Genomic DNA, 12,339 nt, shown 5'->3' with positions numbered 1-12,339 from the left:
CCACAGTACGGGGTAGAAGCAGAGAAGTGGGAGCATGTGCCCACAGGTAAAGCCCCAAAACCACAGTGAAGACCAGCAAAGAAGAGCAGTAGCAGCAAGAAACTAGTAGAAAATCCAGGTGAGTTGGTGAGAAGAGACTTGTAGCCTGCCCCAGCCCTGCCGCCAGCTGCCCATCTCCAGGCCTTCTCCCCAAAGGGGCTGATCACATGCTGGGGCAGCAGGGGCCGGCCCAGACCTCGGAGGCCGGCTTGACAGCTGGGCATTGCAGGGTGGCAGGTGGTCTTGGCCAACCCCAGAGAGGGCCTGGGTGGGGCTGGGAAGGATGCCCCCACCAGGCTGTGGCCCATCTGTCAGAGGACATGTGTCCAACAGCCCCTGGCTCACATCCAGGGCCCCACCCACCATGGGTGAGGCCTGCAGATGGAGAAAGGGGAGCCCTGGCTGGGGCATGGGCTGAGGGAAGGGCATTCCCAAAGCAGGGGCCACACAGAGCCACCACCTCTGCCACCTGACCCTACACCCAGCGTCACACACCCTGCCAGCCACCTCGGACTTTTCCACAGTCATACATTACTACTAAAATTGCTATCCTATCAGCAAAATCCTGTCTGGGACAGGTCATTTCTGCAGTTCATTTCCTCTGTAGGGATTCCCCTCTGTACCAGCTTCCCTCTGGACCATAAACATATTAAATGGTGTGAAGTGAGTAAAGCCCCTGCCACTTACAGGAAGGCCAATCCAATCAGTAATTAGGGTTAACAGCATGAATAAGTCCTGTTATAACTAATGCTATTCTTTTTCAAATCTGAAAGAGGCTGAGAACCCCAGGGCACAAGCCTCCCCACCCGAGAGGAACCAGAGCTTTGGGTCACAGGAGCCCCATTATGTGAGCGCTCCACATCACCCCTGCAGGCTGGGACCCCGAGAGGAGGCCAGAGCACCCTGCCCAACCAGCCCTCATCCTGATGGCCCGCTGAGGCTATCAACACCTGCAGCTGCAGGAGGAGGCTATTTCTGGAGAAGGAGCTTCTGCCTGAAGCCTGAGAAGGCAGTGATTAGGCCTGACATCTGAGCTCGCACCACCACTGCGCTGAAGGGCTCTGGAGCTTCTGGTGAAATCCTACCCATTTTTCAAGGCCAGCCGGAGAAGGTTTCCTGATCCACACCCAAGCCTGCCTCCAAGCCCTAGGGCAGAGTCTGTGCCTTTCTCATAGTCCTTGGCTAAAGTCATGTGAGCTCTTAACTTAGCCCCTCACTCATGTGTGAGCTCCCAGAGGGAGCAGGGAGCATGTCCTATTCAGCTCTACACCCTGCACTGTCCGCTGGGCATCTCTGTGCTCTCAGTCCCCCAGCAACACTGAAAGGCTGTGTCTTCCTCTACTGAGTATAGGAGAGATATTCAGCATCACCAGTCACCAGGGCCATGCAAATCAAATCCATGAGACACCGCTCCATACCCCAGGAGGGCTATTTTAAAACGAAGAAAAAGAACAAATGTTGGCAAGGATGTGAAGAAATTGGAATCCTTGTGCATTGCTAGTAAGTGTAAAATGGTGCAGCCACCATACCGGATAGTTCAGCAGTTCCTCAAAAAGCTAAACACAGAATTACCATATGATCCAGCAATTCCACCACTTGGTATGTCCCCAAAAGAACTGAAAGCAGGGACTTATACCCACACACCCACGCTCACAGCATTACTCATGATATCCAAAGGGTAGAAACAACACAAGTGCCCATAACCGGTGAATGGATAAACAAATGTACTATATTCACACAATGGAATATTACTCAGCTACAAAAAAGAATGGCATTCTGACATGTTACAATGTGGATGAACTTTGACGACATTGAGCTGAGTGACATAAGCCAGTCACAAAAGGACAAATATTGTATGATTCTACTTCTATGAGGAACCTAGAATAGTCAAATTCACAGATGGAAAATAGAACAATGGTTACCAGTGGGAGGAGGGAATGGGGAGTCAGTGCTTAATGGGTACAGAGTTTCTGTTGGGGAGAATGAGAATGTTCTGGAGATGGATGGTGGGACGGTTGTGCAGCAGTGTGAATGTGCTTAATGCCACTGAACTGCATGCATAAAAATGGTTAAGATGGTAAATTTTATATAATGTAGATTTTGCCACAATAAAATAATATAACCAAAACTCCCCAAAAGGTGATATTATCATCATCCCCATTTTACAAATGAGGAAGCTGAAGCTGAGACAAAGTTTACACAACTGGCCCCAGGTCACAGAAGCCCCTGGGACAGAACGGGTTTGAACCTAGGCTCACATCATCTGGCTTCCAGAGAAACAGAAAGTAAGGGTCCCAGGCCATTCGGGGAGCATGGAGGGAGCCAGACACACAGGGCAGCACAGCCGAGGGTGGCAGAGGACCTGGGGAACATCGAGGAGGCTGGGGTGCTGGGAGATGCTTGAGCGAGGCCTGCTCTCAGCAACGGGAGCCCTGAACTGGGTCCGGTCCCCGCCCCGCCTCTCATTAGCTGTGCGACTCCTCTGCAGGGAGGATCCCCTCCTCTCTGATGAGTGCAGTGCCACTGTGCCATGCCCAGATGCCCAGTGGGGTCCCCCAACACCACCACGTAAAGCCCCACACTGGGCCAATGGCCCCTCCTTTCCCCCTGCCTCGGCACCCCTCCTCTAACCAACTCCACTGCCTTCCAGAAAACTCCCAGGACGACCTAGCCCTCCGGTTCACTGGCTGTACACTACAGAAGCATCATTAGTCTACTTTCTAACAATGTTTCTTTCTCCTGCCTCTGCCCTTAGACTGTGAAGCCGTAGAGACCACAGCTCCTGGCCTGGGTCAGCGGTGGGCACTGGGCACTGGCCAAGAGCTCCCAGCTGCTCACAGGAATGGGAAGCCGAGGCCACAGGGCACCAGTGAGACAAGGGAGAAAGCAAGGCAGGAGAAGCAGAGCCACACAGGGAGAAGAGGGGCAGGAGGATCAGGCTCCGGTTGGGTGAGGGGCCTGGCCATATAAAGGAAGGGTGCACAGAGGGACGCAGAGCCACCAGGGCCCTCCTGCAGGCAGGAGGGGCACCGCTGAGCGGTGAGGAGAGGGGAGGCAGAGCGTGGGTCAGAAGGGAGAGGAGTTGCCCCACATGCACCTCCCACCACCTGCTCTTGAGGCCAGAGGCCAGGCTGGCCAACAGAGGCCAGAGTGCCCAGCATGGCAGTGCCAGGATGAGGGTCACACGGTGATGAGGCAAAAATGAAAGCAGTAGTGAGCAGAAGAGGGCTAGGAGCCCTGGCCTGGGTGCCAGCCCACAAGCTGGTGAGGCTTGGCTCAGAAATATCAGGCGTTAATCTGCATGCTGTCTGTACGTCTGCGTGGCTTTCGTGTGCACTCCACGGGGGGGCACCAGGGCTGGGAGCAGGCCTAATCCCATCCTGGCCTCCGGGTCTCTAGTCCCCCGGGCACCGTGGCCAGCTACCTGCCTGCTCATTCTCAGCTCCCACCCTGCACCCTCCAGCCTGGTCTACCTGAAAAATGACGGGCAGCCTCAGGATGTGGGAATCAGGGGACTGCCAAGACCAGGCTCTGGGGCTCAGGATGGGGCTGGGGCACAGGAGGACAGCAAGTGGGTCCTTGGAGGGCAGATGAGAAGACGGAGGAGAGAGCCAGGGTACGTGGAGGCTGAGTCAGCCTGGCAGCCTGTCCCTCTTCCTCGGCTTCCTGGGGCGCATCCCACACACGGTGGCTGACCTCAGAGTTATATATACTCAGCTGCACAGGCGCGCTGCCGAGAGCCCTCCGTCAACCCCTGTGCGGGCCTGCCTCGGCTCACACTCCGAGCCTGGTAAGAAGAGACGGGATCAGCCAGCGTCTGGACCCCAGCGGGATTGGCAGCCACCGAGGACAGGTGCTGGGGGGCTGGGGAGTCACCAGACACTGGGCCTGTGCAGAGGCTGACCCACCTGGAGCCCGGGCCAGGCAGATGGCGGGCCAGGAGGAAGGAGAGGAGCAGGCGGGCAGGCTTCTGCGGGCACACAGAGGCCACGCAGGGTGATGGCGCCCTGCGCCTGGACTCAGAGATCTAGGTTCTAATCCCCACTCTCCCACTTTCCACCTGAGAGACCCAGGAAAGCTCTTGGCTTCCCTGAACCTCTGTCTCTGCATCCACAAGCAGAGGTTATAACCGAGCCCACCACCTCCCCTGAAAAGACTGAAGAGAGCAGATGTCAAAGCCCACCAAGGGCAGCAGTAAGGGGCTCCTGGCCTCTGCCCCCTGCCAGGTCCCCCTGTGTGATAGCCACGCTGTCTCCCTGCACAGGGAAGGAGAGGCGCAAACATGGCCCGAACAGTTCTGGGGAAGAATTCCAACCGGAAGTCCACAGCCTTGCATTTCTAGAACCCCGGCTCAGTCACGATCACCTGGTGACCAAAGACAGTCTCTTCACCCCAGTTCCAGTCACTTCACTTAATATGTGAAGTGGGAGAGAAAGAGCCTCCCGTAACAACTAAATTAAGTAAGCATCCACCCAAATGTCCACAGACAGGTGAGGTGGAGGGAGACGCAAAATGTGGCCTATCCATACAGTGGCCCATTATCAACCTTGAAAAGAAAGGAAATTCTGACGGTTGCCACCACATGGAGGACTACTGAGGACATTATATTAAGTGATTAGGCCAGTCCAAAAATATAATGCTGTGTGAGTCCAGGAATACAAGGCCCCTAGAACAGTCACATCCACAGAGACAGAAAGTAGAGTGGCTGCCAGGGGCTGGGGCGGGACAGGTAGTTGGCCTCAGTGGGGACAGAGGTTCCGTTTGGGAAGATGGAAGGTTGTGGACATGGATGGTGGGGATGGCTGTACAACAGCGTGAATGTGCTCCATGCCGCTGAAATGTACACTTAAAAATGGGTAAAAGGGTACACTTTATGTTATGTGTATTTTACCACACACACAAAAAGATACGACTCAGACCCCAAAGTCTGGATGGTCCTCAGTGGCTCTCAAATACACATCTGCTGACTCTATGACTTTCGGCCGTGTCCTTGGGCCTTCTAGACCCCTCAGCTCCCTCTCTATGCTCAATGCTTCTTGCACACTTGTGTTTGCCAGACGATTTTTCCCTTTGAAGCACACAGATGTACCGTGCACAGTGTCCAGGGACCACACCTTGGGACAGATCTCCCCTCAGAGCCTCCAGAAGGACCCCACCTTACAGACACCTGGCCTTCTGGCATCTGGCCTCCTGAACGGTGAGAGAATAAACCTCTGTTGTTTGAAGCTGGCCTGTTTGTGGCAGTGTCTTACAACTGCCCCCATGAGCACCTCACAGGGGACAAGGCTTCTGCAGGGTGGGAGTCACAACCTGAGTGGCAGCCCCGGGGGTGGGCACGTGGCCTGAAGCCATATTGCAGGGAGCTAGGGTGGGGCCCTGTGGTCAGAGACCCTCTCAGCAACAGCCTAAGACCAGTGTTTGAAGTTGGCAGTCCTGGGGGGCTTTCTGATGGGAGTGGAAGCCTGACCTGGGCCTTCCAACAGCTGTTCAATGTTTGTTTCTGAGAGACCCTCTCTTCCACCCAAAAGTCAACACAGACCAGGCCAACTGCTTGGTCCTCCCATGTGGCTGCTGGGCATAAAGTGTCTCTGTATGCCCTGCATCTGCAGCCACTCCCCAGAGCAAGCCTGCCCGGGTCACTCGGCACGAGCCTTTCTGGAGAACAAGGTGTACCACGGCCTGCTGGATCTGTCTAGAGACACCCCACAGTCTGCCCTTTGGGACGGCGATGTGTGTGCCCACCATATGGGCCCAGACCTGTCCCATCCACACCTGCACACAGAAGGCTCAGGAGCAAATGAGGGAATGAGTCCAGGGGCCACCTTCCTGAGCACTCTTCACAGCTGAGGTGGGAGGTAGGAGATCAAGCGTTTGCCTCGAGGACAGCTGTGGGATTCTCCCATGCTGCTCTGGGGGAACGTGCTGCCCACCCCTTCCCCAAGTCTCCCCCATCCAAAGGCTTCTGCTCAGATGCCCCCCATGGTCTGGGAACCCAGGACAGAAGAAAGCCGTGTCTGCCTGACAGAAGGCCCAAGAGGCCGCATCCCCTCCGACAGGCCCCAGGGTTGCTGGGCCTGGCCCCTTGGCTGAGTCCCTATTTCCAGAGCTAGTCAACGAGGGCAGAAGCCTGCCACCCGCCCCAATGGGCTCCTTACCATACATCTTGCCCTCGTCCGAGAGGATGATCTTTCGCCTACCACAGGGTGGGTAGATGGCCAGGGCCTCCTGGAAGCTCTGCTCAATGTCCGGGCTCCACACACCCTCCGCATCATTGTCGATGGGCTTGTTCAATGCCTGACTGCCCCCAGAGACGTTGCTCCCCTCGGGGGAGTTAGGAGGGCTCCACTCGTTGGAGGTAATGGTGCCGGCCGTGCCCTCCAAGGCTCCGCTTGGAGGAGCGCCCTTTGGACCTGTGTGGGCAGAAACCACAGCATTGATGGGAGAACTGGGTGGCGGTGAGACAGGGGCACCAAGTGCCAAGCCCTAGAACCAGTTGCTCTCTCTTGTCTGGCCACTCACAGCACAGGAGCATCATGGAGGGTTAAGGCCTGGGATCTAGGGCAGAACATCTCTCTGTAGATGTCTGCTTCTCACCCTGTCAAATGAGCAAAATGACCTAGGCATCCTCTGATCATAGCTCTAAAAACCCAGACAGGGCTGCGACATAGGAGAAAAGACCAAGTGCCGGCAATGTTCCAGCACTAAATCAACAGTGGGCAAAAAGGATGCCAAATATTGCGCACTGTTGGTGGGAATGTAAAATGGCACAGCTACTGTGGGAAAATGACGGCTCCCCCCAAAATTAAGCACAGGACATGTAACCCTGAAAGTCCACTTCTGGGTATAATCCAAAAGAATTGAAAGAAGGGTCCAAAGAGATATTTGTAAACCCATGTTCGCAGCAGCATTATTCAAGCATAGCCAAGAAACCCAAATGTCCGTGGACAGATGAATGGATCGACCCAATGTGGTCTATACATACAATGGAATATTCTGTTAACCTTTAAAAAGAAGAAAATTCCAACACAAGCTACAATGTGAAGGAGCCTTGAAGACATGACGCTAAGTGAAATAATACAGCCCTGAACGACAGATACTGTGTGATTCCACTTACAGGAGGCATCTAAAGTGGACAAAGTCCCAGAGACAGAAAGTAGAATGGAGGTTACCAAGGGGCTGTGGGGAGGAAGAAATGGGGGGTTGTTGGATGAATACAAAGTTTGTTTTGCAAGATAAAACAGTGCTGGAGATCCGTTACACAATGCGAATACAATTTTAAAACTACTAAACAGTACACTTAAAATGGTTAAGGAAATACACATTTTTTAGCACAATTAAAAATTTAAGTAAATTTTTAAAAGGATGCCAAGTAAAATGCAGGTGATCATTCTGCTATTCCAGCCCCAGCTTTGGCTCTTCTCAAAGGAGGAGTTTGGTGCCCACAGATTCTCACTTGCTGGGGCTACAGGGGGCTGACCTGCAAGCGCCTCCTGAAGCTGACAGCCAGCACAACCCTGCCCACAACACAACCTGCATGAGACAAACACAGTGGCCTCTAGGCTCCACCTGTCCAAGCTGTAGATTTCTAGACACAATTCTCAGGGGTCTGAAAAAGAGCAGGACATACTAGGCATCTTAAGGCAGTTTTTGGATTATGGGTACCAGGCGGGCACCATCTGTCTCCCACAGCCCTCCCTGAGCACCCCAGCTTCCCCTCTCTCCCAGCCGCTGAGCACATCTGCAAAGGAGGACCTCTCCCCACCACATACATCACCCCTTTCCTTCCCCACCATTAGCCATGAGGAGCAGTGCCGTCCGGCAGCCCACACCCAGGGCTAGGCATCTAAATGCCCAAGTCCCCCCAGCCTCCACCCAGGATGCTCTGGGAGGAGAAAAGACCTTCCCACAGCATTCTTTGCTTGCTCTCCCTTCCCCACACCTGAATCTCCTCATCCCAGGCTGAGGGACACGGTTCTTCACAGAAGGGTGGGTATGAGTGAGGAGGCCGATGTCCACAGTCGGGAAAAGGAGTTGCTGACTACAGAGTGGTACATCCGGGGACGGTGGCGGCTCTGAGGAGCTGGCCAGGCACAGGCAGTTGGAAGGAGTCAGAACCACTAGAATTTAAATCAGGAATCCTAGAGAAAACCTAACCCAACCCCTCAGCTTACTGATGAGGACAGGGTGGCCCAGAGAGGCCTATGGACTCACCCAAGGTCATAGGTCATATAGCGAGTCAACAGTGCCACCGGTCTCCATCTCTGCCCTCCAGTGTCCTGTGCCTTTTAGCAAAACATATGTTGGCTTCCTGTGTGGCTGTCAAAATAAGCTTTTTTCAAAGTGTGTCTGAGGGGGTCACTTGATCTGAAACAATCTAGCTTATTTCCACCAGAAACTCTGGTCTTGATTCTATCATGAATGTGCAAACATTTTTCTGTACCTTCTTAAAAGAGTTAACTTTAATGTCTGGCAATATAGTAAAAAAGATGATTTTAAAACTCTCACTCTATAAAAGAAATTTAGAAATGATATATGAAATATAATACACTTCTAAATGCATAGCTGACTTTGAAGAAAGTAAATTGCTAGAGGCCCAACATGAGAGAACTCCAAGCTGATAGTAAAAAGCCAAGCTGATAGCACAGTAGCCCTGGGGGGCAGAGGGTGAGCTGATCTGAGTAGGGAAGCACTGGGTTTCAATGGCCACTCAGAGATGAGACCTTAGACCTGAGGGATACAGGGAAGTTGTTGCCTGGGAACAATATCTCAATCCTCAGAAAAAAGTAGAATATTCACGAATTGTGACAAGGAAGACTGCCTGTCTTGGCCTAAGCCTTAGGTATAAAAAAGAATTGTCTTTCCTAAGAATCTGTAACCAAGGGCCTGCCTTTAAGTTGATTTGAGGTTTGAATTTTATTTTACTCAGGAACTCCCTATTCATTAAAATAAACAGTGGTCCCAGGCTGAAAAATCTCTTGAAAAGGTAGTCTTAACCCAGACTGCAGAGAATTTCCAAAGATAATGCCTTGCTAAAGATGATCTCAAAATCCAAAATTATAACACATAAAAGGAAACAATCTACCACAACTAATATTCAATTGGAATTAGATCCACAAGAACTACAGATAACTGAACTATCAGATTAAAACTATTATATAATTGTATTTAAAATAATTATTGACTTAAACAAGGAATTGGAAACATGAGAAAGAATTAGATAATATCAAAAAACACGAAGCAGACTGGAAAAAAATAAAACATTTAGAAATAAACATTTTAGTCAATGAAGTTAAAAATTCAATGGTTGAGATTAACAGCAAGTTAGATATACTTAGAGAAAGAATTAACATCCTGGAAGATAGATCTGAAGATGTTACAGATGTATTTTTTTTTTTAAATAATGATGAAGAGCCAGGACAACAGAATAAGGCAATTAAACATACCTTCAGTCAGCATTCCAGAAGACAGAATATAGAAAATGAAGTAGAACAACAGTTGAAAAGAGTGTGGCAGGGAATTTTCCAGAATGAATGAAATACATGAATTCCAGTTCAGGGACCATACTGAAGCCTACCCAGGATAAATCCAAATAAAATAAATGCATATTGTAGGGGCACTGCAGAATACCAAAAACAAAGAGTAGACTGTAAAAGCATTCAGAGTAAAAAAGGACAGATTACCTACAAAGGAAAGATTATTGTATTGATATATATTATATATATAGTATATATTGATAGTAGAGTTCTCATCAGTAACTCTAGAAGACCCAAGTTAACATTTCCAAACTGTTGAGAGAAAAATAACTACCAGCCTAGAATTTAAAACCCAACCAAAATAACATTCAAGAGTGAACATTAAATAAAGGCATTTTCAGACAAAGATGGAGAGAACTTGTACTAATAGACCCTCGCTGGAAAAAACAGTAAAGGGGGTATTTTAAAAACAAACAACTGAAAGGAAGAGAAGGAATTACACACACGGGAGGGTAGGGAGCAAAGTAACTGGTGAAAATAAGAGCAAACCTAAACAAACAACATTAATACAGTTGATGATTACTTAGGTTGGCCATGAAGTACATGCACACACACATACACCATTTTTCTGAACCATTAGTTCAAAAGATACATTTGGTAAAATTCAAGACCCAGTTACAATAAAAACCCTTAGCAAACTACTAGGAACAAAAGGAACTTCCTTAACCTGAAAAAACAGTATTTTCCAAAAACTTACTCTGATACTGTGACTTATAATAAGAAATATATTATTTGTCCCAGTTTTGCCCCAGTCCCTGGCATAGAGCTCCTAAGTCCTCAGACTTTTCTAGGGGATGAGAACAATAAAGATGTCTTATTTTATGAATTAGTGACTTCTGGCATGCACCTAAGAATGGGATCTGATGATTATAGGGCAAACCAACCATGTGGTTACAGGGTTGGAACTTTCAGTCACACCTACCAAAGTCCAGGGAGGGGAAAGGGGCTGAAGGTCAAATTGCCAATGGCCAATGATTTAATCAACCATGCCTATGCAACGAAGCCTCCATAAAAACCTGAAAGGAGAGGGTTTGCGAACTTCAGAGATGGATGCGGAGATTTGGAGAGAATGGCACGTACTCAGAGAGGACATGGAAGTTCCATGCTCCTTCCCCAGCTTAGCTCTATGCATCTCTTCCATCTGGCTGTTCTTGAGTTATATGCTTTTATAATAAACTGATAATCTAGTAAGTAAAATATTTCACTGAGTTCTAGCTGCTCTAGCAAATTAATCAACCCAAGGAGGGGAGTGACTGGAACTTCCAGTCTACAGCCACTGATTACTGGGGCTTGGACTGGCATCTTAAGGCGTGGGGAAGAGTCCTGCGGGACTGAGCTAACCCATGGAATCTGCAGCTGTCTCCAGGCAGACACTGTCAGAATTGAGTTGAATTGTAGGATACCTTGGTGTCTAAGAATTGGTATCTGAGACTTGCTGGTGAGAACCCCCACCCTAAACCTACACACATTAGAATTGGTGACTAGATATTGGTTACCTATAGAATTGGTTACCAGTACAAACTTACTGATTAAACACTACATTACCTTTAAAGTCAGGAATAAGAGAGACTGCTCACTTTCAACATTTATACTCACAGTGTAATAAAGTCCTAGCCAACACAATAGACAAGAAAAAGAGATCTGAAGATTAGGAAGGAAGAAGTAAAACTGTCATTATTCTAAGGAATTATCACAGGAGATTGAAAAGATTCTACAAACAAACAATAATAACTTCTAAGAGAGTTCAACAAAATCAATATATCAAAATCAGTTACATTCTTCTATACCAGAAATCAGTATTAGACAATATAATGTTTTTTAAATATTCCATTTAGAAACCAAAGTCATAATTTATCTAGTGATAGCTAACAATAGAGGAGACCTTTAAAGAGAAAATTCTGTTTTGAAAGACATAAAATACTTAAATAAATGGAAAGGAAATAGTGTGTTCATGGATAGGAAAATATAAAGATGCTGAATCTCTATAAATAAATAATAAATTCAATGAAATTATGATTTTAAATCCCACAAGGTTTTCTACAAAACTCACAAGCTGATTCTCAAAATATGGAAGAACCAAGACCATCCTCGAGTCGACTGACCCACTGTCTTTTCCTTTCTTCCCGCTGACTTCATATTTTGCCAGACCCAGTCCATAACGTTTCCGTCAGGGTTTTGACCTGACCTCTCCTTTTTAAACCCTATTCATACCAGCTGTGGGATCCCCACCCACAGCCTGTACTTCTGCTATGTTTCTGATTCCCACCTGTGCATGTGTTTCCTGAGTTTAGGCCTGAATTACACAGCCCCTGCCTACCAGGCAGCTCTAATCAGACGTCTCCTAAGCTCCTCAAACTCAACATGTCCAAAATCAAATTTTCAGCTTGCCACTGAGTCCTGCTCTTCCCCCTTCTCTGTCTCTCAGGAAATGACACCCCCATTCACCCAGAGGCCAGAAACCAAAGAGTGATTTCAACTTTTCCCTCTTATCTCTCATAAACAGTTAGTGACCACATCCTGTCTATCTCCTAAATGTCTTCTTAATCCCATTTCTCTTTCTATCTCAGACCCAAACTGCAAAACTTCCACCTTTGGCTCACCTGATGACTGTGTCAACCCCACACAGATTCCACAGTCTCTCACTGCAAGCCAGAGTGATTTTTCTACTTTTCTACAATGCAAATCTGAACTCATGATTTTCTACTTAAACCTTTTGATGGCTTTCCTATGATCTTTGGTAAAATGACCTCACCGATAGTGGAGTTTT

At 48.8% G+C, this 12,339-nt stretch overlaps 1 protein-coding gene across 1 annotated transcript in view; it reads right to left on the bottom strand.

Moving 5' to 3' along the window:
• TEAD4 (TEA domain transcription factor 4) overlaps positions 1-12,339 on the bottom strand; it is a 75,554-nt gene that overhangs the window by 40,273 nt on the left and 22,942 nt on the right. Inside the window, exon 3 of the mRNA XM_057491274.1 lies at positions 6,195-6,449. Within this exon, the coding sequence (XP_057347257.1) occupies positions 6,195-6,449 (255 nt within the window). The remainder of the gene's footprint in view (positions 1-6,194; positions 6,450-12,339) is intronic.

The sequence above is a fragment of the Manis pentadactyla genome, chromosome 14 (assembly GCF_030020395.1).
Source record: "Manis pentadactyla isolate mManPen7 chromosome 14, mManPen7.hap1, whole genome shotgun sequence".
In the NCBI taxonomy this organism is placed as follows: domain Eukaryota; kingdom Metazoa; phylum Chordata; class Mammalia; order Pholidota; family Manidae; genus Manis; species Manis pentadactyla.
This window is presented reverse-complemented; position numbering and strand designations above follow the sequence as displayed.